Source organism: Harpegnathos saltator, unplaced genomic scaffold (assembly GCF_003227715.2).
Source record: "Harpegnathos saltator strain DR-91 unplaced genomic scaffold, Hsal_v8.6 scaffold56, whole genome shotgun sequence".
Taxonomy (NCBI): domain Eukaryota; kingdom Metazoa; phylum Arthropoda; class Insecta; order Hymenoptera; family Formicidae; genus Harpegnathos; species Harpegnathos saltator.
Genome location: NW_020230382.1, coordinates 1,244,403 through 1,267,102, shown reverse-complemented (window position 1 = coordinate 1,267,102; position 22,700 = coordinate 1,244,403). Strand labels below are relative to the sequence as shown.

Below are 22,700 nucleotides of genomic sequence, written 5' to 3'. Positions count from 1 at the left end.
GGAATACCAAACTAGATAAACTGCCGCGCCAAGTTTAGAGACGGCAGAGTGAGAACGAGATAAAGAGAGAGAGAGAGAGAGAGAGAGAGAGAGAGAGAGAGAGAGAGAGAGAGAGAGAGAGAGAGAGAGAGAGAGAGAAAGGAAGCAGCACCCACAGACCACGTCATGCGCGCGGCTCGTATCTTTCCAGAATTCCGCGGTTACGCTGCTCAGAGATGAGTCTGATCTGATGAAGTGGGCAGGGGTAGGTGAGGTGAAGTTGCCGCGTAGATATCTAGCCGTTGTGTCGCGGCTAAAGCTTGCGGCGCGTCTCCTTGCCGCCGTCAAATCTGTTTAGCGCGTGTCACGAATCCGAATGGATCGTCGCCGCGCTCGGCCGCGTCGCTTGATCTTCCGCTCAGCGGGACACTTTGAATGCCACTTTGTGCACACACACACACACACACACACACACAACAGAGTCGTCTCACCTGAGCTGCGCGAGCGCACACAGCTCTGGTGTCTTCTGCGTGCCCGAACACGAGCGTGTAATCTTAGCGCAGCGACTCCCCGCGAGTCGTTTCTTCCCCGCCGAGAATAAGATTCCTCACGTGGTGTTGGTTTCGTTCAAGCGGCTCTTGTTCTCGCGCGTACCTCGCGATACTTTCCGCGATATCCGCTCTCGCGAGCACGTGGAACTTCGGCCAGGTCTAAATTTCATCACGGGGAGGGGGGGAGGTGTCGTTTCCCTCCGACGACCGTTCACGTTAACATCCTCGCGACTGGACTTACGATAAAAATACCATCGAGTTTTAAAGTTGGACTTTCAGTATCGACTGAGTTTCGTTCTCTTTCCCAATGCTCGACGGAAACTTTCTTGGCAGGGAGACCGTGAATTATCCAGAATTGATCAATCGCCCGTCTCTGTCATTGAAACGCGGCGAGTCCGACGATCGACCGAAAATGTCGTTGAAAATTCAACTCTCGATATCCGCATACGTCAGATGTCGAGTATTAATCAAGTCAAGTATTTATTCCCATCAAAGTTCTACATATATACCGTGCATGCAGGTCACCTCTTCTCCCTCGGACCAGCAACACTCTCAATTAGTTCTCGCCGCGCTCCTGACGCTGCAATAAACGTCCGCGGTGGTCCGCACGCCTTCGCGTAAAGCGCGCTCTCATTGACCTACATGACGTGGCGGCGCGGCGCGCCGTGCTATGCGCGCATTTCGTGTACAGCCCGACTTATAACCCGCTGGAATTAAAATAAGAACAGTTAAGCGACGATCGCGCGCGCGCGCGCGCGCGCGCGGCGTCTCATTGCGCCCGTTTCATTGCGCGCCGACGGAGCTCGACGACAGCGAGTACGCCACTTCTTCCTCTCTTGCGCCGTTTCTCTTCATCCACCTCGTGCTCTTTCTCAGGGAGGGATAAGGAGGCCGGAGGAAACGGGGAACTATGCGGCAAGAGCTCCGGGAAGGTTATATCGTCACGTAGGATTAAACTTATACGACCAGCCGTTGTCTCGCGGGCGTATTTCAAGTGCCATCGGTGCCACAGTGCTCTCTCGCGCTCTCCCTCTCTCTCTCTCGCTCTCTCTCTCTCTCTCTCCCTCTCTCTTTCTCTCTTGAAACGTTTGCCGCCGAAACTTCTCGTCGTTGACGTCTCTCTCTATGCGAAGCAGTCTGCGTTATAGGTGTCTTGATAGAGAGAGAGAGAGAGAGAGAGAGAGAGGGTGAGGCGGAATGCGCGGGTGAGCGAAAGGGATGAAAAGAAAGATGCAGAGAGGTAGACAGAGATTGCACCGCGCCGAGATACGCGCGAGGCAGGCGCGAAACGGAGGATGTGACGTTCGACGTAATCCCGCCGACGCAATTCCGCCGGCGCGCTCCGCCGCGGGAATCTGTCAAAACTCGCGCGCGGCGTGTCAGCTGTTTCGACGCGAACAAAAACTACACCTGACATCGGCGAGATTGGAAAAGGGCACACGCGACGGCGCGCCGCCGCGACAGGCCGCAGCGGAGAGAGCGCGGAGTCTCTCTCTCTCTCTCTCTCTCTCTCTCTCTCTCTCTCTCTCTCTCTCTCTCTCCGTAGCCAATGTGTGTCCCCGTACGTCTCGCATTATAAGGAACGACGCCACTGGGGATGCTCCTGTCGCGGTGTCCTCGAGGTCGCTGACGTACGCACGTGCGTTCGCGGCGTTCTGTTGCTTCGACTCGTCGCGAACCCCGCGGCTCCCCCGCGACGCTACGCTCACAGCCTCACACCCGTTTGCTTGTTTGGATAATAATTTCTGTTTTTCACTCCGCAGACGCGACCCCGAAGCGACCGTGTTATCCGGCGGCAGGATAGGCGCGGAACGAATAGCTGGGACGAGTCGTATTTCGTCGAAATACCCGCGCACTCTTCCGTCTCGTCTCTCCCGTCTCCAGTATCCCTCGACGTGTATCGGCGGGGGTGGCTTTACCGTGCTGCGCATCCTGCTGTAGGAATAACAGGAATTTTCGTGGACACGGATTCGCCGGAATTTTTTCTGCGGCGGAACCTGCCCGCGACATTATTATCGTTATTTGCGCGTTGCGACTCCCTAATAAGACAGATACCCTGCGTTATAATGAAATTACAATAATATAATGCGTGCGCGCATTAAGCCGCGGTCAGTGCGTCTCCTAAGGAGAGGCGCACATAGATGTCTGTCTCTCTCTCTCTCTCTCTCTCTCTCTCTCTCTCTCTCTCTCTGTCGCTCGCTCGCTCTCTCTCCGAGCAAGATTTCCGTCGCGTTCTCCGGGGACGCGGACCGAATATGCGTGACGTTTTCGCGTAGCTCGCGCGGACGTGCACGACGTTCGTGCCATAATGTAGCCAATTTCGCGACGTGACGTCGCGTCGTCGTCGTCGTCGCTGTCGTCGTCGTCGTCACGCAATTTTCTCGAAAACCATAAATTCCGGCTTAGCTCGTTAGTCCGGCCGTGTGCTCGTCCGTTTATATCGCGCCGCCGCGCCGCTCTTACGCTAATGCCTTCGCCGCGGCGCATAAAGCAACCCTCTCTCCGGTAGCTCGCTCGCTCGCTCGCTCGCTTGCACGAATGGAAAGCACGATCGGCAGCGTTACAGCAAATTTCTATCCTTCCGCGTGTAAGCTTGTACCACGAACGTGCCCGCCCGCCCGTCCCTGCACGCCGCAAGTGGCTGCTTGCGATGCCGCAAGACGCGCGGGATACGTTCGCCGGTGTGCTTAATTAACTCGGATAGCTCATTACTGGCATCCCTGCCGACGGTGTTTCGGGCTCTCGCGATACGATGCGGCGCCGCTTCTCCCTCGCTTATCAAGTTATCAACTCGGCGGGAAAGGTGCTGCTCCGTCGGCGTCGACCTCGCATCAGCCGGCGGAATTTCGTCGGCTCGACGTTAATTCTTCACACACTCGCGCGCGCGCGCGCGCACTTGGCGCCAAGCTGCGGCGCCATGGAAAGGTTCCTTTGGTTGTCTCTCGAAGCCTACACGCTCTCTCGGGGATCTCCGCGATTTCAGCTGATCTCTCTGTCGATCAAAATTATCGCGTCGCACATCACACGGTTGTAACCGCGTGATGTATATTCCCCTGCACCCTAAACGAGTAAGAGGGGCACGAGTCGGGAAATCTTATTTCCGCAGCCTTACAGCGCTCCCGCCCAGCCGTCCTCCTCGTCGTCGAGTGTTCCATTTAATTTCCCGTCGTTTCTCCCCGCACGCCGCCGCGCCGCGCAGAAAACGCCAAGGAGTGGAACGCGACTTTGAGGCGCGCCGCTTGTAAACACAGCGCTCCGTTCGATCTTCTTTTATGCTATAGTCACGTATGCACCCTCGTTGCGGTATGTATCCCAACGGCTAGTCGATTACGAAGTAAGAGTACGAAGGCGCGAGACAGAGACGCACCGATGAATAACGACGAGCGAGGAAAGAGCGACGCACGATTCGACCGACCGTACGAACGAACAAACGCAGAAGCGAACGGCTCGGCAACGGGGCGAAGACGGAGAACGGAAATTTCGTGCGTTCCTCCCCGTGACGGGACGAGCATTAATACACGCTGCCGTGAATTTACGATGCCGTGGAAAGGCAATATCTGTCGCTCCGGGGCGCGCTGCGTCGGGCCGGCCGGCCGAATGTTCTGACAACCACCTGGCAATCCCTTCGATTATTCGTCCGTCCGCCCGCGTCGCAATAGCGTGCACGCCGGCCGTCGGCGCAATCAAAGTCGACCTCGTAAACCCGCCGGTTTTATTCCAAATCCGCCGGATTCACCGTACCGCGTCAATCCCGGACACGGCCCGGCACGTCACGTCCGCGCGCGAATTTCGTATCCCATCCTTCCTCATCCTTTCCGCGCGCGCGCGCGCGCGAGCGAGCGAAAGAAAGAACAACCTTAATCCGCATGAACGTCCGCGAGAGTGCGGCCGCTTCGAGTCTTCCCCTCGCCGCGCGCGCAGAATCAAGGAGCGATCCGAGGAGGGACCGTGATCCGACATTTGCATGCGCTACGCGCGTGACGTTTTTCCAACCACGATGAAATTATTCAATCACGCGCCCTCGCGCGATCGCTGCGATTCGATTCTCCCGGCAGCGCATTTGCAAACCGATCGTCTCTTTACTTTTAATTTCAACCTCGCGAGTAGGCTCTCCCTCTCTGTCTATCTCTCTCCCCTCCCCCTCCCCCCCCTCTCTCTCTCTCTCTCTCTCTCTCGTGCCGCGACTCTCGTTCTCGGTGGCGTCGCGCGACGCGCATTTCTCGCTGCATTCCATCGGCGAGGACTCATGAAATTCTACGACGTCGTTTCTCGCAAATTTGACTTGCGACGCGCGCGACCTGATTTCACGACATACATCGCGCGCGCGTCTTCGCGGCGTTCTCGAAAATATCGGAATCACTCGATTTCAGATGCGACAACACGTTAAACACAACGGGATAGAAGGCTGATTCTTACCTCCAGCGTTTGCGCGTAACTACGTCGCGAGCGCTGCGGGAGCGCCGCAGCTCGGGGAAAAGAGGTAGCGGGCGAAATCAAAGATATATCGGGAACGGTTGGCCCGCGGGCTGGCGAGCGAAATCTTGCGATTTTGCAAAATACACCCACGTTCATTTCCGCGATCTGAATTTATCGGGGTTTACACTACGCTCGAGTCTGTCGCTGCAACATCGATGTTTTTCTCGTTTTTATTCATCGTTACGCTGACGCAGCAATTTCTCCCGCAACGGCATTACCTTGTTCCTTGTGTTGTTATTATTCTCTGCTCGTGATACTCGTGAATATTTGTTCATCGCGAAACATATTTTTATTACTGAACTATCTCTACTGCAAAACATGTGCGCTGCTTTTTGGAATCTGGAAATTATCCCGGCGTCGGATTTGTTTCAAAAAGTGAACGACGCGATATTTCAATATAAATTCGGCAACTTTCCTCCTCCGCCGGGGGAAACTTTCTTCATCTCGGCATTCCTTTCGTTTAATAGTGTCGGATTTATCTCCCTCGGACTTTATGTATCGCCAGTCGTAAAGGGAAAGTGAAGGAGAGCTGGGAGGCCGCCGCACCATCGGCTCGTTCCTCGTCTCTCATTGTGCGAGGGAAAACGACGGTGTCCCGAAATTCTCAAATTTCCGGCCAATAAATCGAACGATATAAATTTTCCGATTCGTTTCACCCTCCTCGCTTTATCTTTCCCGTTTCCCCCGGTACTTCCCCTCCCCCTTCCCCGCCATCGTCGTCGTCGCCGTCGTCGCCGTGGCTTGTCCCGTGTCTCAAAGTCTCCAGACTCGAGCCGATTACCGAGACTTTCTCGGCACAATCGCGAGATCAGGCGCGGATAAGTCCACGTGCGAGACCGGCGAGCTGTGCGGCACCGGAGCCGTGATGAAGTAGCGGAACGCGGTTATAAAGAACCCGTAAGTCCTCGATAATCGAATCGGCTCGAGTAGAGCCGATCGGAGGTCTTTTTGGACCTCGGTCGGTTAACGGAATCATTTCCGCATTGTCTCCACGCCAACGACGCGGCTCACGTGCTCGTTACAAAGGGCATGTAATCGACAAGCGTAATGAACCGAGCGAGCGACACACCGTGCGCCAGCGTCCCCTTCTAATTCCCCCTCGGGGAAGAGGATGGTTTTCGCGATAATATCGCCATCATCGATCCCGCGGAGCTGCGTTTGATCTTCCCCTCGCGATCTTCGACGTCATCCTCTCTCGCCCTTTCGCCCTTCGCTATCTTCCTTTTTTTTCATCTTTTCGTCTCCCCACGGCAGTCCCTTTTTTCTCTCCCGCCTCCTTTCGGGACCCCGCTTGAGCTTCAACGCGGCGGGGCCACGCTGTAATCGATAATCGGGGCTTCGCTCGGGGAATACAAACTTCACGAAACGGAGGGACGGACGAGACGCGACGGTGGAGTCGCGTTGTTTTTACGCGCTCGTCGACGGACATACGATTCGTATTACTTGTGGCGGGAGGGAATCGAGTGCGCGCGAAAGCGTATTAAATCCCCATTCTTGCGTCCGCATCGTTGTACGGCGGTTACGTGCAGTGATTGCGTTCATCTCGCAGAAATTGCTTTTCGTAAAATGTTTTTACGTGTAAATTGTTACGTTTACAATGCGGTAATCACGTTTAGTGATAATTCCCGTTGGAGAATGTGAAATATTTTAGGAAAGAGAGACAGCGGGAAATCCGATTATTTCGCTTTTTTTTTTTTATTTGTAAAAAGAACTATCCGCGGTCTCTGAAAAACCGAGCGACGGCTAAATCGCGCCTATATAATATGAAAGTTTGTCGTATTTCTGTATTTCAATTGTACCTGTGTAACGTATTTTAATTGTACCTATGTAACGTATAACCGACGGCGATGGTCGCAATTACAATCACATAATGCGAAACGCACTGAATTTAATTTAATTAACATAATGTCGGTATTTTTTCGACATTGCCCACTCTCACGATGAGAAGCAATCTTCTTGCTGTGCATTTACGTTTGTTTATCGTCAATTGTTAGAACGAACAGCAGCCGAGAGCATCGAGCCGACAGATTCGAGCCGAAAAGCTCTGCATGACATATCGTCTCTCATTCGCTCTCGGAATCTCTTTGGACTTTGTCTTCGTTTCTCTCAGCATAAATAGTAATTAAATCAATTAAGCCGAAATGTCAGAAAGTAAGACTTGTAGAAGATTTCACGGTCGAATTTATTTGATATCTCTTGTCGTCATCTTATCGTTCAATAAATGTCAAAATGTTTTCTCTCGGTGCCTTCCCGTTCGTTTTCTCGACAAACATTACTTGATTGGTTGAGATTTATGCAAATATGGTAATTTTATACTCCAACTGGTCGTTTTGACGAATTGTGTGTAATACCGAGCGCTCACTCGCTATTAATATCTTAATAGAGATCTCGATGAAATATGCAAATTGTACGACGAAATATCGTCGCCTCCTCTATCGGATTTTTTGTCCTCTATCGAACATTTTTCTGCCAAATAATTTGCCTCTCCGTCATTGATAATGTTCCGTTCGGCGCTGAAGCTGCAGCTTGCGCAGAGCAACGAGCGATATCCGACGCTGACGAGATCTGTCGACAGATCCATATCTCTTTCTATCGGTGCGATATAAAATCGCGCGACAGCGGCAATCGTAAAGCACGTGTAACCATTGTCGTAAAGCTTCGGTGCTGAAATCGCTCCAAAGCAAGTGGAGATACCTCCTCTCTCCGTGGATTTACTCGTTGGGGAGATACATAATACGTACATGAGTTAAATTACGAGCGATATCTCTACATAAGCTATATGTTTTCCCGATACGCTTAACGTCGTAATTGGTTTCGATCGCGCGAAATAGTTATTATATCGAATGGCCGCTCGGGCGCTGAATTCAACGACGGTGGAGCTACTTCCGTCCTCTCCCCTCCCTCCCCCCCCTCTCTCTCTCTCTCTCTCTTCGTTTATTTCTCTTTCTTTCTCTCGCTTTCGCATGCGCGCGTACGGCGCAAGCTGAATTCTAACAGATAGTAAATAGAACGTATCCCGGCTGTAGCGTGAACGCAATCAGGATACGCTATCTCATGCAAAGCTTCGCCGGACATCTCTGCCACCTCCTTTTCCTCCTCCTGCCTGCATCTCTCTCCCTCCTTCTCTCTCTCTCTCTCTCTCTCTCTCTCTCTCTCTCTCTCTTTTCGTACTTCTCTCATCCTCCCGGCCCTCGTTTCCACCTTCGAGCAAGAGTTCGCTCGCTTTACGCTCGAATTTGAACCCTCGAGAAAATTATAGAGGTGGGTTTGCGGCGGTACCGGCCAAGCTAATCCCACCGTATAATTAACCACCGGCAACTGCCCGGGTTCTCCTGCCGCCGTACGCCATTACTCATGGCTAAGCTTCCACGAATGTGTGTACACATACGCCGTCCCCCGCGAACCCGTCGATTCCCCTCCGTCCGCCCTCGGCTCGCGCACTGGATCGCGGACTCCGCCACCCTCTCTCTCTCTCTTTCTCTCTTACTTCGCCGGCTGTATCCGCAAAAAGAAATAAATGGATGTACATCGCGTCGCGGCGACACACCCCGCCGCGTCGCATCTCACGACGATCGATTCGGCCGCACGGCAGGAGTGCGCCGCGGCTCTGAGAGAGCCGCGAGAACAGGCCTCTCCTCCTCCTCCTCCTCCTCCTCCTCCCTCTCCCGTTCTTTCCCCGGCACGGCCGAAAAATTTGAAAAAAGCGGCGGATTGCGTGCTAATTGTAATTGCAGGGCGATGCGTAAAACGCATAAACGAGGTTCCGGATCGTCGAATAGAGCACTGTTAGTGGCACTCTTTCGTCGATCGTGCCGTTTTAACGAGACTCTCCGTGGCCGAGCAGCGTAATCCGTTATTACCGTTTGCCTGTTACCGCGTTGCATTGTTCCCCGACGAGAAGTGGACTTCGAGATCTCCGATGAGCTAATGAGCCTGCGATCTTGTTTACTCTTCCTTGTTCTGTTGTCTTTGTATTTTATTCTACTTCTGTGCTAACAAGTTCCACGTGTTGCCTCGTTCGTATCGTTCTCTAACGAGAAATATCAAGAGAGCGCGGGAATAGTCGAGTACTCGAAAATTGGCGCGCGCGCGCACGCGCGCCGACGTTCGCGGCGAGGTGATCTCGCGAGTTTACCTGTCGCTCTAATTGTCCGGTGTGTTTTACGACGGCTGTAACGTGCCGGCGGGCTATCCCGAAATCGTTTCGCGAGAGAGAGAGAGAGAGAGCGCTGCGATAGTTACCATATCGTCGCCGTTATCGGCGTTACGACTACACGCTGGCGCGAGGCCCTCTCTCTCTCTCTCTCTCTCTCTCTCTCTCTCTCTCTCTCTCGCTTTTATCGTGTTTAAACGTCCGGAAAAGTTCGCCGTTAAGGTCGACGGAGCTGGCCGCCGCCGCCGCCGCCGCCGCCGCCTTGGGCGTTATATTAAATTACTCGTCGACTTTCCATACCACTCTCGGCCGCGCGATATGTTTCGTCCGGTTTCGCAGTCGCGCGCCGCGATACGACCCAGCAGCCTCCGTCACAATGTCGCGTGATGTTCGCTCGTGAATGAAACTCCTCTCATCTCGTAGTCACTTTGGTTGCCGACGGGGCTGTTCGCGGAACGAAGGGGAGAACGCGGCGCTATCGTCTCGGCAGCGGCGACGACGCGCCGGCCGGACGTCTCGAGAAACGTCGCGGGAAACTCGCTTCCGTCACCGCAACGTGGGATCCATGAATAAGTAAAATCAAACGTGGCTTTGCTTATCGCTCTCGACCGCGATCGCGAGGTCGCTCTCTTTACGGCGCCGTTCCTTCGTATGGCAATTTTGTTACGTTTCCCCCGTGAAATTACGCGCCTGGACTTCTGCACGCGCTTATTAGTCCTTCTCTGTTTCTTGCCCCCTCCCCTCTCTACTCTCCCCTCCCGATCTGGTATTCTGTGACCCAGCGTGTCCGCTAACTTCCCCGTGCTTGAGGGGACTGGAAGGTCAGATTGCTGAAAAATCGTGCTTGTTTTTGATAATATTTTGTGACGAACTGAATAAATGTGCAAGAGTGAAAATTTTAGGTTATGGTTATACAATATATGAAGAGTAGAAAAATTTTGTTTATTAACAAATACTCGTATAAATATACGACGTATATAGCTGAAATATACTTTCCTTTTTTTTTCAAGTTATCATTTTTACAATAATATCTCAGCTCTCGGTGATAACCGATCAGAGCGAATTTTAGCTAGAAATCTTGAGGAGGCTTATCATTATCCGGTGAACCACTAGACAAAAAAAAATCGAACAAAATTAACAAAATAGCAGCTGTTATTAGGAAAAAATTCAAATTTTTCAGTTCTTTTACCATAAAAAAATTAATATCTCGAAATGAAATATTCTGACGGAGTTGTCTATGGTTCACCTGAGAGCTACACGAGCAAATATATTATTGCTTTAAGATTTCAAATCGATACGAAGCTCAGTTTCGGAGAAATCGCTGCACAAAGTTGAACGATAAATTTTCGAGAAAACAGCGTTTAAAATTTAAGTGGACGTATATTTATATGAGTATTTGTTTAAAAACAACATTTCTCTACTCTTCGTATGTTACATAAATATATGTAAAATTTTCATTCTTGCACATTTATTCAGTTCGTCACAAAATCATTACCAAAAACAAGCACGATATTTCAGTAATCTGTGACCAGTCCAGTCCAGTCCTCTCTTAAACGGGACCGAACGAAGACTTCGTTAGGAGGCCAACGTAGCCCATAAGGATCGTCGAAATGTCACGGAGGGTGGTTGAAATTGGCGGGAAAACGCTCGCCGCCGAAGAGGCGGCGAGCTTGTTTGTCCGCCAGTCGCAATGGAGTCCCGCGTCTCGTCTGCGGAGAACCTTTCGACCGGGCAGCTGTGGATTTTCGCGGACGTTTAGTTCTATTCGTTCGCCGTAGCGAGAGATAGTCCCGTCAAACGGCCGGTACAAATCGCGACGAACAAGGCGGCTCTCTAATGGCGCCGACAAGCGAGGTTCGCGGTTCTGCGGCGAGTCGACTCGCTGCGAAGACGAAAATAGTACAGAACGGCGCGATAAAAGAAAGTTTGAAGAAATGCCCCACCACCATTACGCCGCCGCGGGAGAAATACTTTAGCGTCGATCGATCGGAGTTATCGCGCGCGCGCGCGCGCGTCTGCAGTCGGTCTGCGCTAACGACGCAGCCGTTATCTCGCGCAACTTTTGCTTGTTTTTCCCTTCGCCCCGGCCCCTTTTTTCTAATGGAAAAAGAGCAAGCCTTTTAGCGGCAGCTAGCGCGGGGAGGGAGGTCGGCTGGCTTGAGCGATGCGGCTTAAGCGTCTCGCGGTAATGGATGGTGGAAAATAGTTTTCGTTATCGCCGCCATGACGGATGGTCCCCGTATCGGGTAAACGATGTTTCGCCTGTATAACTCGTACCGCTGCCGTTGCCGATTCCTTAAGCTGTCCTCGGAAAGCGCCGTCATATCGCGACGCTAAATCTCCGCCGGCGAGGCTAAAGCATAGCGAACGTTAGCGACGACCTGACCCGATTCTCTTCTCCTCGCCTCGCCTCGCCTCGACGCGCCGAGAGTTCTTCCTCTCTCCGTGGAGAAACGCGAAGGGGAGAAGATCAAGGGCCGACCTCGCAATGAAGGAAGTAAATTACTGTGCTCATGAATTTTTTATGGAGCGTCGCAACGCTCGTCATCATCGCCGACAAATTCTCCGCGGTGCTCTCGAGCGCGGTCCGGCTAATGAGCTCGACTAAAAGTCGGACATGAGACTCAGCACGAGGCAATCACGATCGGCCGGCGAAAGAGTACACGTGACAGCATATTGCCGTAAACAGTTGTCGTAACGGTAAAAACACGCCAATTTCGCGATCCGTGCTGGCGCGCCCCGGTATCCCCCCTCACAGCCACGAAGGAGGGTGGCGAGGAGCCACGCGGCCGTCGCTCGTCGGCGAGAAATGAAAGTCTCATTTAACTCGCTATCTCGCGACGCGAAGTGTTGCCGAAGTGATTACGGCGGCGGCGGCGACGGCGGCGGTGGCGGGCGGCCGGTAACGCACAGCCGGCAACGAAATGACTTTTTCTTCGGTGTCACGTTCCCGCGGCGTAAAACCGCCGCCCCCGAGATAGCGCGTCCATGTGCTCTCGCGTGGAACAAGATGGTAATAACGCGGTGAAGCGATTAGCGCGAGTCGCGCAGTTCGCGCCCGCGTGCTTTTACGAGAGCTTCCGCGCCGAGCAGGGAACGAAGCGCGTGACAAGAGAGAGAGAGAGAGAGAGAGAGAGAGAGAGAGGGGGGGGCAGAGAGGCGACATATCGTTTTGCGGCGCGTTTATATTATATCGTTTCAGACTGCCGTCACATCAAGTTTCGCCCGCGCTCTTCGCATTCGCCGCAAACTGTCGCCTTAAATATGGAGCGGCGGCGAGCGATTCGAGCCGGTCGCGTGATTCGTTGTACGAACGTTTAAAGCGACGGACGTTTGCGGCGTGGCGTTACATCGTTATCGCTGTCCGCTTCGGCGGAGTCATTCCGAAAGAGAGATTTCCCTTCGTTAAAACATAAGAATGTGATCGCGAGGATTCGGCCGGCAGGGGAAGGATTCATCGGGATGTGCCGGAAAAATTATGAACCATCTTTCTGTCCACGACTCTACACGCGAATTCTACAGTCGAAGCTCACGTGTCTGAAAATACTGTCGGCTTAACCGGCTTTCCCGCCGTTTCCCGGTGAAATCCCGATTTCGAAATTTAGGAGGAAATTATAATTCACCGTCGCGCAACAAATGACCTCATAATTACGTGCTCGATTATCGCTTCGTGCATCGCTCGTGAATCTTTTTGGACAAGCGATTCCCGCGACGTTACAGAATCGCGGCGTTAATCCCAAACGAGGAGATGACGACCGATATAATCCAGCGAAAATATGTCAGCTTGCGGACACTGCGGACATTGCTCAGCGGGCGCACCCCGTCGGTGCTAATAAAGAAACACGATTAGCGAGGAACTCGGGAACAATAGGCCGCCCGGATCAAATATATCGCCCGTGCTTGAACGGTCGCGCGACGATCGTTTCTCTTTAATAACAGGGTCGTTAATAATGCGTGGAAACGGGGGGAGAGAGAGAGAGAGAGAGTCGCAAAGAGAGACGAAGGGAGGCTCTTTCCGCCGGTGATTACGGCATTTGGTGCGAGTCCGCGAACGACCCGGCGACCTACATGTCGAAAATTCCGCATTATACGAGCGCGTCTGCGTGCGTCGCGCGGTAACGTACAATTCGGCTGCGAGTTAACTCGAATAAAGGCTGAATGGTACTCTTGAATCTAATAGTCAGTCGCGAACAATGGAATCTCCAGCGTGCTGTGAATCGTCGTCCCGACGCGGACTAATCTTGGAGGCTAATAGTCATTGTGTTCACGTTTCATAACGAATTTTGCACTTACATAAATGCAAATTGCGCTCTCTCTCTCTCTCTCTCTCTCTCTCTCTCTCTCTCTCTCTCTCTCTCTCTCTCTCTCTCTTTCTCTCTCTCTCTCTCGCGCGCGCGCACGTCACCGAGTATGTAAATTCTTGCTCGAGGAAGTTCTAGCTCGCGGTCTAGCGGCGACCACCATGGGCTCTGTCTCTCTCTCTCTCTCTCTCTCTCTCTCTCTCTCATGTTTGTGCGAGTTACTAGATGTATACGTACCGACAACTTACGAGAGGCACGATTTGCGACGTTTTCCGCTCGAGCACGGCAGCATTTTTCGGCGGAACGTTGATCGCAATCTTGAATTAACGCGTGGCGATCCTCCGCAACGTTGTGCAACGACCAATTGTCCCGCGAAAGATTCACGATGCGCGAAGCGGTGCGACGCTCGGACACGTAATTATACAAGTGATTTATTATACGTTCCACGGTGACAAATTATAATTCCTTTGGAAATGTTTGTCCGTCCGGGATTCCGCGGCACGCAGGCGGAACGAGGAAGCCGGCTAATCCGACGATCGTTTGATCACGAGCTCTTGTTCGAGCGAAGTTTCACGAAGTTCAGAAGCGGCGTATTTTCACATATGAGCTTTTTTTTTACATAAGAGCTTAACACACACACACACACACACACACACACACACACGAGAACGTTTCCCTCGCATCGTCGCTAGTTTGTCGCGCGTGTTTTGCGGGATACGCTTCTCTCGTCGCGCCTCAAGGGTTCCTTCGTCACGTGGGTGGGTGTTTTTTTTTTCTTTTTTTTTTTACGCGACAATAGACGACACCGGAGTGAAGATGACACGGTGTAGTAACGGCGAACAAGGGTAGACACGACACGCTCGTGGCGTTCTCGCTTGAAAAATCTTGCCACTCGTGCACGCACACACGCACGCACGCACGCATGCAATCCCCCACGCTCGTACGGAGGCTTCGGAGAGAGACGGCAAAGTGTAACTGTCGTTTAGCTTCTTGTATTGTGCTCCACACTCGCATACTAATGCCACCTCTCTCGCATACTAATGAGGACTTCAGAAGCGTGCGAGCGCGCGCGGGACACGTTGCGTCGCGCAACGTTTCTCGTCTTCTCTGCGTCTCACCCGGCGCGACGCGACGTCGGGCCGTTGCGACCGACTGCTACTTTTACTGCTGCAACATAAAGCGTATGTTTCTCGGGGAAAATGAGAACGTTTAAAAGGATTTTACGCCGCGGATAACGACGCAAATTCAGCAGATCTGGATTTACGCGGATGGAGCGCGCGATTACGCGGGAGAAACGTTCTTTTAGTGGCGGCATGAATTTTTATTCCCCCGAAGGCGAGCGCCCGCCGTGTGTGCTCGCGTGTGCACGTGTGTGTGAAAAGTTGACCCCGCACTTTTCGAGTTTTGTATTTTTTCGAATTGTCGAAATTCGAAGAAAATACAGTTACGAAGTGCGCAATTTGAAAGAATACAAAATTCGAAGAGTGCAGGGCCAACTTCACACGCGTCGCGTGTGCGCCGGCGAATGCTCCGGATATAAAAAATTGTAAACAGCGATCATATGGAACATCCGGATGAAATTTTACTTGCCAAATCTTACGAATTTCACCGGACTCGGGAGACACCACACAGGCTCTTTCGATGCTCTCTCTCACTTCAGTGTGTCGAAGGCTCGCTTAGTGCCATTTTCTTCATGTCAAATGTGTACACAGAGGACTGTATAGTGTCCAAGATACTCGATTTATCTCAATATTCCACCCGCATTCAATCTCTATTTTTATACTCGCGGTCAGCACTATATTAATTGTACAAATTACTCGGCTGCGAGTGGAGCGAGACGTGCGAATATTCAATGAATTTAACGAAGATTAATCGCGGCCATGGGCGAGAGAAACAACACGTTTTGATTCTCGCGGTCTCCGCCTTCCTCGTTCCTTTGGAAAATCTCGATGCGATGTGAACTGAACTGCGAGCACGCGCGAGCAACCGAGCGCAGATCCGCTGTCGCAGCGTTTCCGCGATGCACGCGTCATCTAAAAATCAATTTCGATAATTCGCACGCCACCTGCGCCACGCGGCGGACGGGCAGGCTCACGTTCGCTGCTAATCGCCCGCGGCATTTCACCTTGCATTCATCGCGGTAAATGGCGAGCGCGCGATATTTCGGGACGGCAGGCGCGTTAAGCTCGAAACAATCGCATAGCAGAGCCATATTTATCCAAGGTAACGAATGCGCCGCGGTCCCATTTGCAGATCGTAAAGATAATAGAGACGCATAGTAGACGTACCTATTCTGCGCCATCAATAATCCAGGCCACGTAACGCGGCCTGCAATTTGCAGGACATTAGCACCGCGGTCAGATTTCGGTGTCCTGCATCGCGAATGATGACTGATTTCGTTAATGTACCGAGTTACACGTGCGAATAACGCGCCGGCTTCCGTACACCATTACGGGCCGTGATACCGGCGGATAAGACCAGCGAATAATGCGACTTTGCGATCTACGTGACTACCAACCGGAACGAGGACGCGCGATAAAAGTTACGCGCGGTTTGTCCCGCGCGCGCGCGCGACTGCGCGGTTGCACGTGCTCTTCTGTCTCGTTAAATCGCCGCCGAAGCGCGTGGAATCCGAACGACACAAAGCCACAGCCCCGGCCAGTTTATCGTTATCGAAAAAAAATCGCGCGTATTTCTTAATACAATTTTGCCGTTTGCACTCTCGAACGTGATCCTAGCGGCAAGTAACGCTGTGCGTTTTGCGGCGGCGCGTCCGCGAAACGAGATTGCGAAAAATATCCGCAAAATTCGACAGAGAGGGAGAGAAAGAGAGAGAGAGAGAGAGAGAGAGAGAGGAGAAGGGCGTATTTTATTTTTAATTTAAATATTTATCATGCCACGCTTTTTACGCGGCGCGAATGTACCGTCAATTTTTTAACACGGAAGATACATGGACGGTGAAAAATATGCTTTCCTAAATACGAATTAAAATGTGCGCCGTGCGATGTGGACGCAGCCCGATCACACGCTGCGAGAAACATCCATCGTTCGTCACACGTCCTATCCCCCCCCCCTCCCGCTCTCCCCGGCAGAGAGCGAATTGCAATAATTGACTTGACTCGCGTTAACGGGCGTTAACACCCGTCGCGCAATTAGACGCGATAATTAATCGTAAAAGCCTGCTCTCAAAATTCCGCCGCGCGCGCCGTATCGTCGGAGTGTTAGTTAGATTCGCACTCAATTAACACGCTCTCGCGCTTACGTGGCGCGCGCGCGCGCGACTCCGCGGCGGTGCGACATTATGGATTTTATCGTGGCGGCCGCTAATTGCTACTGAAATTTATCTGGCGCCTCCATATTCTACGGGATATTACCACGGCGCTACTGCAGTAGTACTCGAGATCGTAACTAACCCTCCTAAATCAACGGGCTGTTCGCGCGCGGCCACTAAAACGCGAGAGTGGTGTCTCGTTTGATTTTGCCGCGCGCCCGGCAACTCGCTAAATCAGGCGCATTTGTCCGGGCTGCTTCTTTTTTCCCGCGCGAACTTCCGAGCACCATCGTCGTCGTCGTCGTCGTCAGTTTTAGAGATACACATGATTTGTGAGAGGGGATCACGCGAGGGGAAGGGGGAATCGTCGCGACGACGACGCAATGACCGCGTCTCGTCCGCGGAATTGCTGTCCTTTACAAACGCAATTCTGCGATGAGGAGGGTTCTTAGTAGACTATTCGCATCGTAATGCAAATCTGACTGCTTCTGTCAATTTTTCCCGCGATAAGATGTTCCGGCTGTTTGACAATCGAGAGTAGTTTGCAAATGATGCAATCTCGAGCGATCGAGGAATTAATGAGACAATACGAGCGAATGAGAGCGCGGGAAGCGGCGGGACGAATTCTGTGGACAAGGTCTCGTTGAAAGTGGCACGAGTCGCCGGCAGATTCGAGGTATCTTGTATGGCGGCGGACCTGTGTGGCCGTCGACGGAAATGTTGATACGAAAACGCGGAAAACGCGAGCAAAAGGAAGCCTTCAAATTTCTCCGCCGTCTTCTTCTTATTTTCGAGTCTCCCGCACGAACGTCGACGTGGACGACAGAGATGGAAGCTTGAAAGAGATGTGGAAGATACGCCAGTCTGGCGTGTACAGGAAATTGTAGTGTGTATGTAAAGGAAATAGTGCGATATGACACGAAAGAAAAAGAGCGGTCGTGTGAAAGAATGAGGACAAGGGACGCGAGACCGGCTTGTGGCAAAGGGGCGGGGGAGGGCGGAGGGCAGCCGGAGAGAAGGTTGGGAATACAAAGGGAGAGCAGAAAGCGATATGGTAAATGGCGGAGAAAAAAATTAAGGAAAAAAGAGGGGGTAAATGAAGCGGCAGCGCGACGCGAAGCGAATGAGAATAAAAAGTAGGAAGGGTTCGATGGAACCGCCGGTGCGGGGGGCGGGCGGGCGGGCGGGCGGAATGAAAGAGGAAAAGGGAGCGAGGGGGTGGGTTGGATTAGCTGAAAGTATCTGGTATAAGAAAAGACCGAAGACGGGGCGGAGCGGAGCAAAGCGAAAAGGGCAGAAGGGAGAGAACTCGCGGAGACTACTCGACGCGGAGAGCGAGTAGTAGGCCATTCACTGTCTCTTTCTCTCTCTCTCTCTCTCGCGCGCGCGCGCGCGCGCACACACACAGATTAAGCATCTTAATCACCTACGAGCAAAACTGCAAATTGCGCACTCGAGCGAAATGAAAACGGCGCCGGGGTGTTACGCGCGCTCGCGTGTAAGAGGCCGGCGCGGCGCGGCGGTGTGTTTGGAACAAAAAAGTCCGGCGAAGCGGACGCTCGAGGCGCGAGCGAGAAAAGGGCACGCGCGGAGGGTACGAGCGGTCAGAAACGGGAAAGGGTCGATGCGAAAAAGTCAAGAGCGAAAGACACGGCGAGGAGAGAGGCGTGCTCGGTGAATCGGAGACGGTTCGCGCTTCGAGCACGGCGCGAGTTATGCCGTGAGTATAGAGAGCGGCGCAGCGCCGCGGATAAATCTCTCGCCTTCTCTCGTCGTTTTTCCTTTTTCTCTCTTTCTCCCCCCTCTCTCTCTCTCTCTCTCTCTTCTCCCTTTTTATCTTCAGTTTTTATCGGCGCGACACCGCGCTATACCGTTATACATCGTCGTTTTAATCTCGGCGCTCCGCCGTTCCGCAGTACGGCGGTGGCATTCTGCGCGATTAAAAACGAACTTGTTTCCGAACTATGCGATTACATTAGTTATAAAATTTTTCGCCGCGGACGAGCTCCGTTGCGTCCGTGTGTGTGTGTGAGTGTGTGTGTGCACGCGAGCTTTTATTGCGCGTCGGTTGTATTTTACGCGTCTCTGTGATTCGTGAAAAGTTGATATTCGGCTATCCGCGATAATATGCTGTTTAGTGAAACGTAAAGATTGTCGGCTCCTATAATTCTGTTCTCCTTGGTCGTTCAACGTTTGTATGCTCCACTTGTTATTTCTCATTCGCTTTTTCTCCAGATTGTACCTTATCCTGGAACAAGGTCGCTCGTAAATTCACGCGCCGAAAAGGATAATTAAGCATGCCGGCGCGCGCGCGCGCGCGCGCGCGCCCGCGAATATACTTTTCCGACTAGTCCGGCTTAATCTGCTCTCTCGCATAATTTTTTTCGCATGCGCCGCCTTCATTATAGCAGACCGCAATCTCGCCTACCCCGGCATCTTGCTCGATGATATACGACTCGCGCGCGCCGTTGTCGTGCCGACGAAAAATCCTATTTACAGAGATCCCGCTTCTCGTGAGGAACGTGGCCGTCCGCCAATGCGGAAAATTTATTCCCACAATGCAAGTTTCTGCGTCAAGACGGCGAATCGTTTCCGCCGCTCATCCCCTCGCGAGACATATTAAAAATAACAGTGCCGCGACAGCGTGAAGCATCGTTACGCTTTGCGTTCTATTACTTGTGACACGGCGGGACAGAATCGAATCGATCGAGACAACGAGTCGTGCGCGGCGATACGACATAATGATGTCAACGATCGCGTGTCGCGATAATTAAAAGTGGCAACACGGTGGAATGGTAATTCTCCCGCAACGCCCGACGGCCGTCGCACACCGGGGGGATGCAGTTTCGCGTTTTGCCGCTCGTCGAGAACAGAAATGGAAATCGTAATCTCATCGGCGAGGTTCACATTTAGATATTGCAGGCACGCGAATCCCCAAACGCGCATACGTCTTCTTATATCGCACGTATACACGTGTACATCTTGCGCACGACCCTATGAATTTTCCACGAATAAAGTAATGTTAAGAGTTCAACTCGCCGGAATGAAAGCACCCCCGTAGCGCGACCGCGATTTCTCTTATTAACGAGCACTTTTGCGCGTAGCGCGACGTTCCTTTTTGCCGGGCGGCGAGCGAAATCAGTTTCAAGCGACAAAGTCGACAAAGAGGAGAAAAGGAGCTTACAACGTTTCTAATCGCCTAAATTCTACGCGAGCTCGCCGCTCGCGAGAACACACTGCGTCGCGCGTGCGGGAAACTGCCGCTCGTCAGCTCTTCTGGCGTTTCGCACAAAGCGCGCCGTCGGCGTCGTCACGTCGCGAAAGTACTCACCGCGAAATCGCGTATCGTCGCGCACGCTGTACCTTTTTGCCCCTCACCGAGATTAAAGTCCTTTGCGCGCTTTGTCCACAGCGGTGTCTAACACCGCCCCGCTTGCCAACCGCCCTCCTCCCCTCCCCCGCTCCTTCCCGTTCCGCAGGTGCGTTTGCCGCACGACGGGAGATAGACGCCGGCGAATAAGCCGACGAATAATTTTCTTCAGGCGTATCTGGCCGAGCTGAGGCCAAATTAGTCTCGGGGATGAAATGTGAGGGCGGCCGGCGGGGGAGTTGGGGAGAGCGGAGGGGAGAACTGGCGCCACCCTAACGAGACTCTAATCTTCTTCCCTCGTTGAAGCTTAGGGCAGCTCGCTGAAACTTTCGCCTCGTGCGCCGGGTAATTAAAATGTTAATCGAGGAATTAGGCAGTTAAGGAGAAGGTTCGTCCCGGCGTATACTTTGATTTCGCCCCGCGCCAAAGTCTCTCTTGATTAACGGGACTCGCGGGTCGAACTTTGATCGGCTGCGTTTAATGCGAACGGCCCACGCGCCAAGGGGTAGTCGAGGACGGATCCGCTCTGAAAGCGACGGACCTCGAGAGCGAGCGCGCGAGACGATCGTTCTCCCCCGAAATCGCGCGAAAGTTCAACGGCATGTATACACGCAACAGTCAGACGATTGATTAAACCGTAGAGATACAGCTTTATTAGCCGTGGTAGCGACATCGCGTGGCCTGTGTTTGTCCTCTCTCTCTCTCTCTCTCTCTCTCTCTCCCAAGACTACGGTTGTAACACAAAAATCCTTCCCTCGTGGAAGGATCGGCGATTCACGTGAGACAATGTGCGTACAGCTGTGTGAAATAGCGATTTTATCTAAACTCGTGTATCACGTGCCGCGAACGTAATTTCTCGGTCATCCGCTGGAGTGGTTTCTCGTTTGGGAGATTCCTATTTCGGAAATTAGTTGGAAAATTAGTTTCAGCCGCCAGTTTACCGTGAACTTTTGAAATTGGTAGCTTGGCACGATCCGGGCGAACATGGTTTTCCGTCGTCGGCGAGTCACCTTGCGCATTGTCGAGTTCTAATGTTATTACGGTTCGTTCCGGCCGGAATTTCGACGTCGGTCAGCGACGAAACGCCGACGAGAAATTGTTACCTTCCGTTACAGCCGTCTAAAAGTACATCCTTTACTTTTTCTGTTGCAGGTTGGACGACGAGAAGCTGGATCTCATTAACGTAAGTAATTTCGATAAGACGGAGCGTTACCTTCTGTAACTTTAATTAAACGTCTTGCTCAACAATGTAGAGCAGGATTTTTATATATATATATATATATATATATTGGGTCTGGGAAAAAGTTGGTGGCGTTTTTTTAGTAAAATTCAACTGGTTTTCTTATAGTGTGAAAATGAATTTATTTAAACTAAATATGCTCCGTTATTATCGACAATGTTTCGCCATTTTTCGGGTAGAGCCATGATGCCATCGGTGAAGAACTTCTGTGGTTTCTGGTTGAAAAACTGAATCAAGTGGTTTTCACAGGCTTCTTTTGAAACCAGCTTAATTCCATTGAGAGAGTTCTGCAGAGATCGGAACGAGTGATAGTCAGAGGGTGCTATGTCTGGATTATACAGTGGATGCATCAAAACTTCCCAACCAAGCTCTCGCAATTCTTGACGGGTCATCAAAGAAGTGTGTGGTCGGGCGTAGTCATGATGGAAGACAACACCTTTCCTATTATTCAATTCGGGCCGTTTTCTTTCAATTGCCTGGCGTAATCTCTCTAGTTGTCCACAGTAGAGTTGAGAATCAATCGTCTGACAAACTGGAAGTAGCTCATGGTGAACGATTCCCTTCCAGTCCCACCACACACACAGCATCACCTTTTTCGGCGTCAATCCTGGCTTCGCGAACGCTTGTGACGGCTCACCATCCCTTGTCCACGATCTTTGACGCTTCCGATTGTCGTACGTGATCCATTTTTCATCACCGGTTACGACACGTTTCAGAAATGGCTCGACTTCATTGCGTTTCAGCAGCGCGTCGCAGATGTTAATTCGGTCTATCATGTTTTTCGCTCTCAACTCATGAGGAACCCATACATCGCGCTTCTTTTTGTAGCCAGCTTTGTGTAAATGGTTCAGAACAGTTTTGTGGTCAATGCCTAGCTCCATACCAATATCGACACTGCTGATATGCTTATCTTGCTGGACATTTTCAAGAATTTCATCAGCTTTTTCAGCGATTGGACGACCAGAGCGTGACTCATCTTTCACATCAAAATTACCAGAACGAAAGCGAACGAACCATTTCCGCGCAGCAGTTATTGATGAAGTACCTTCACCGTACACAGCACAAATTTTTTCACAAGCCTGCGCAGCGTTCTTACCTTTGTCGTAATAATATTGCAAGATATAGCGCAATTTTTCATTACTTTTCTCCATTTTCAAACGCAAACAACTTTCCAACCACTGCACCAATTTCGATGTTTATACACTCAACAAAGTAACGCTCGAAGTGTCACCTTTCCAACGAGCGTTTAGTGGTGTCGCTGCGATCTGTGTTTCCTAAGTTATTTGCAATTGACGCCATCTATCGAGCAAAATGACACGAACTTTTTCCCAGACCCAATATATGTAGTGTATTTCTCCA

General features: G+C 51.9%; 1 protein-coding gene across 2 annotated transcripts in view; it reads left to right on the top strand.

Annotated features, from left to right (window-relative positions):
* Positions 1 to 22,700, top strand: part of Invadolysin (leishmanolysin-like peptidase, invadolysin) — a 308,939-nt gene that overhangs the window by 218,511 nt on the left and 67,728 nt on the right. For both annotated transcript variants that reach the window (XM_011145429.3, XM_025303606.1), the window contains one exon: positions 21,254 to 21,284. In XM_011145429.3, coding sequence (XP_011143731.2) covers positions 21,254 to 21,284 — 31 coding nt within the window. The remainder of the gene's footprint in view (positions 1 to 21,253; positions 21,285 to 22,700) is intronic.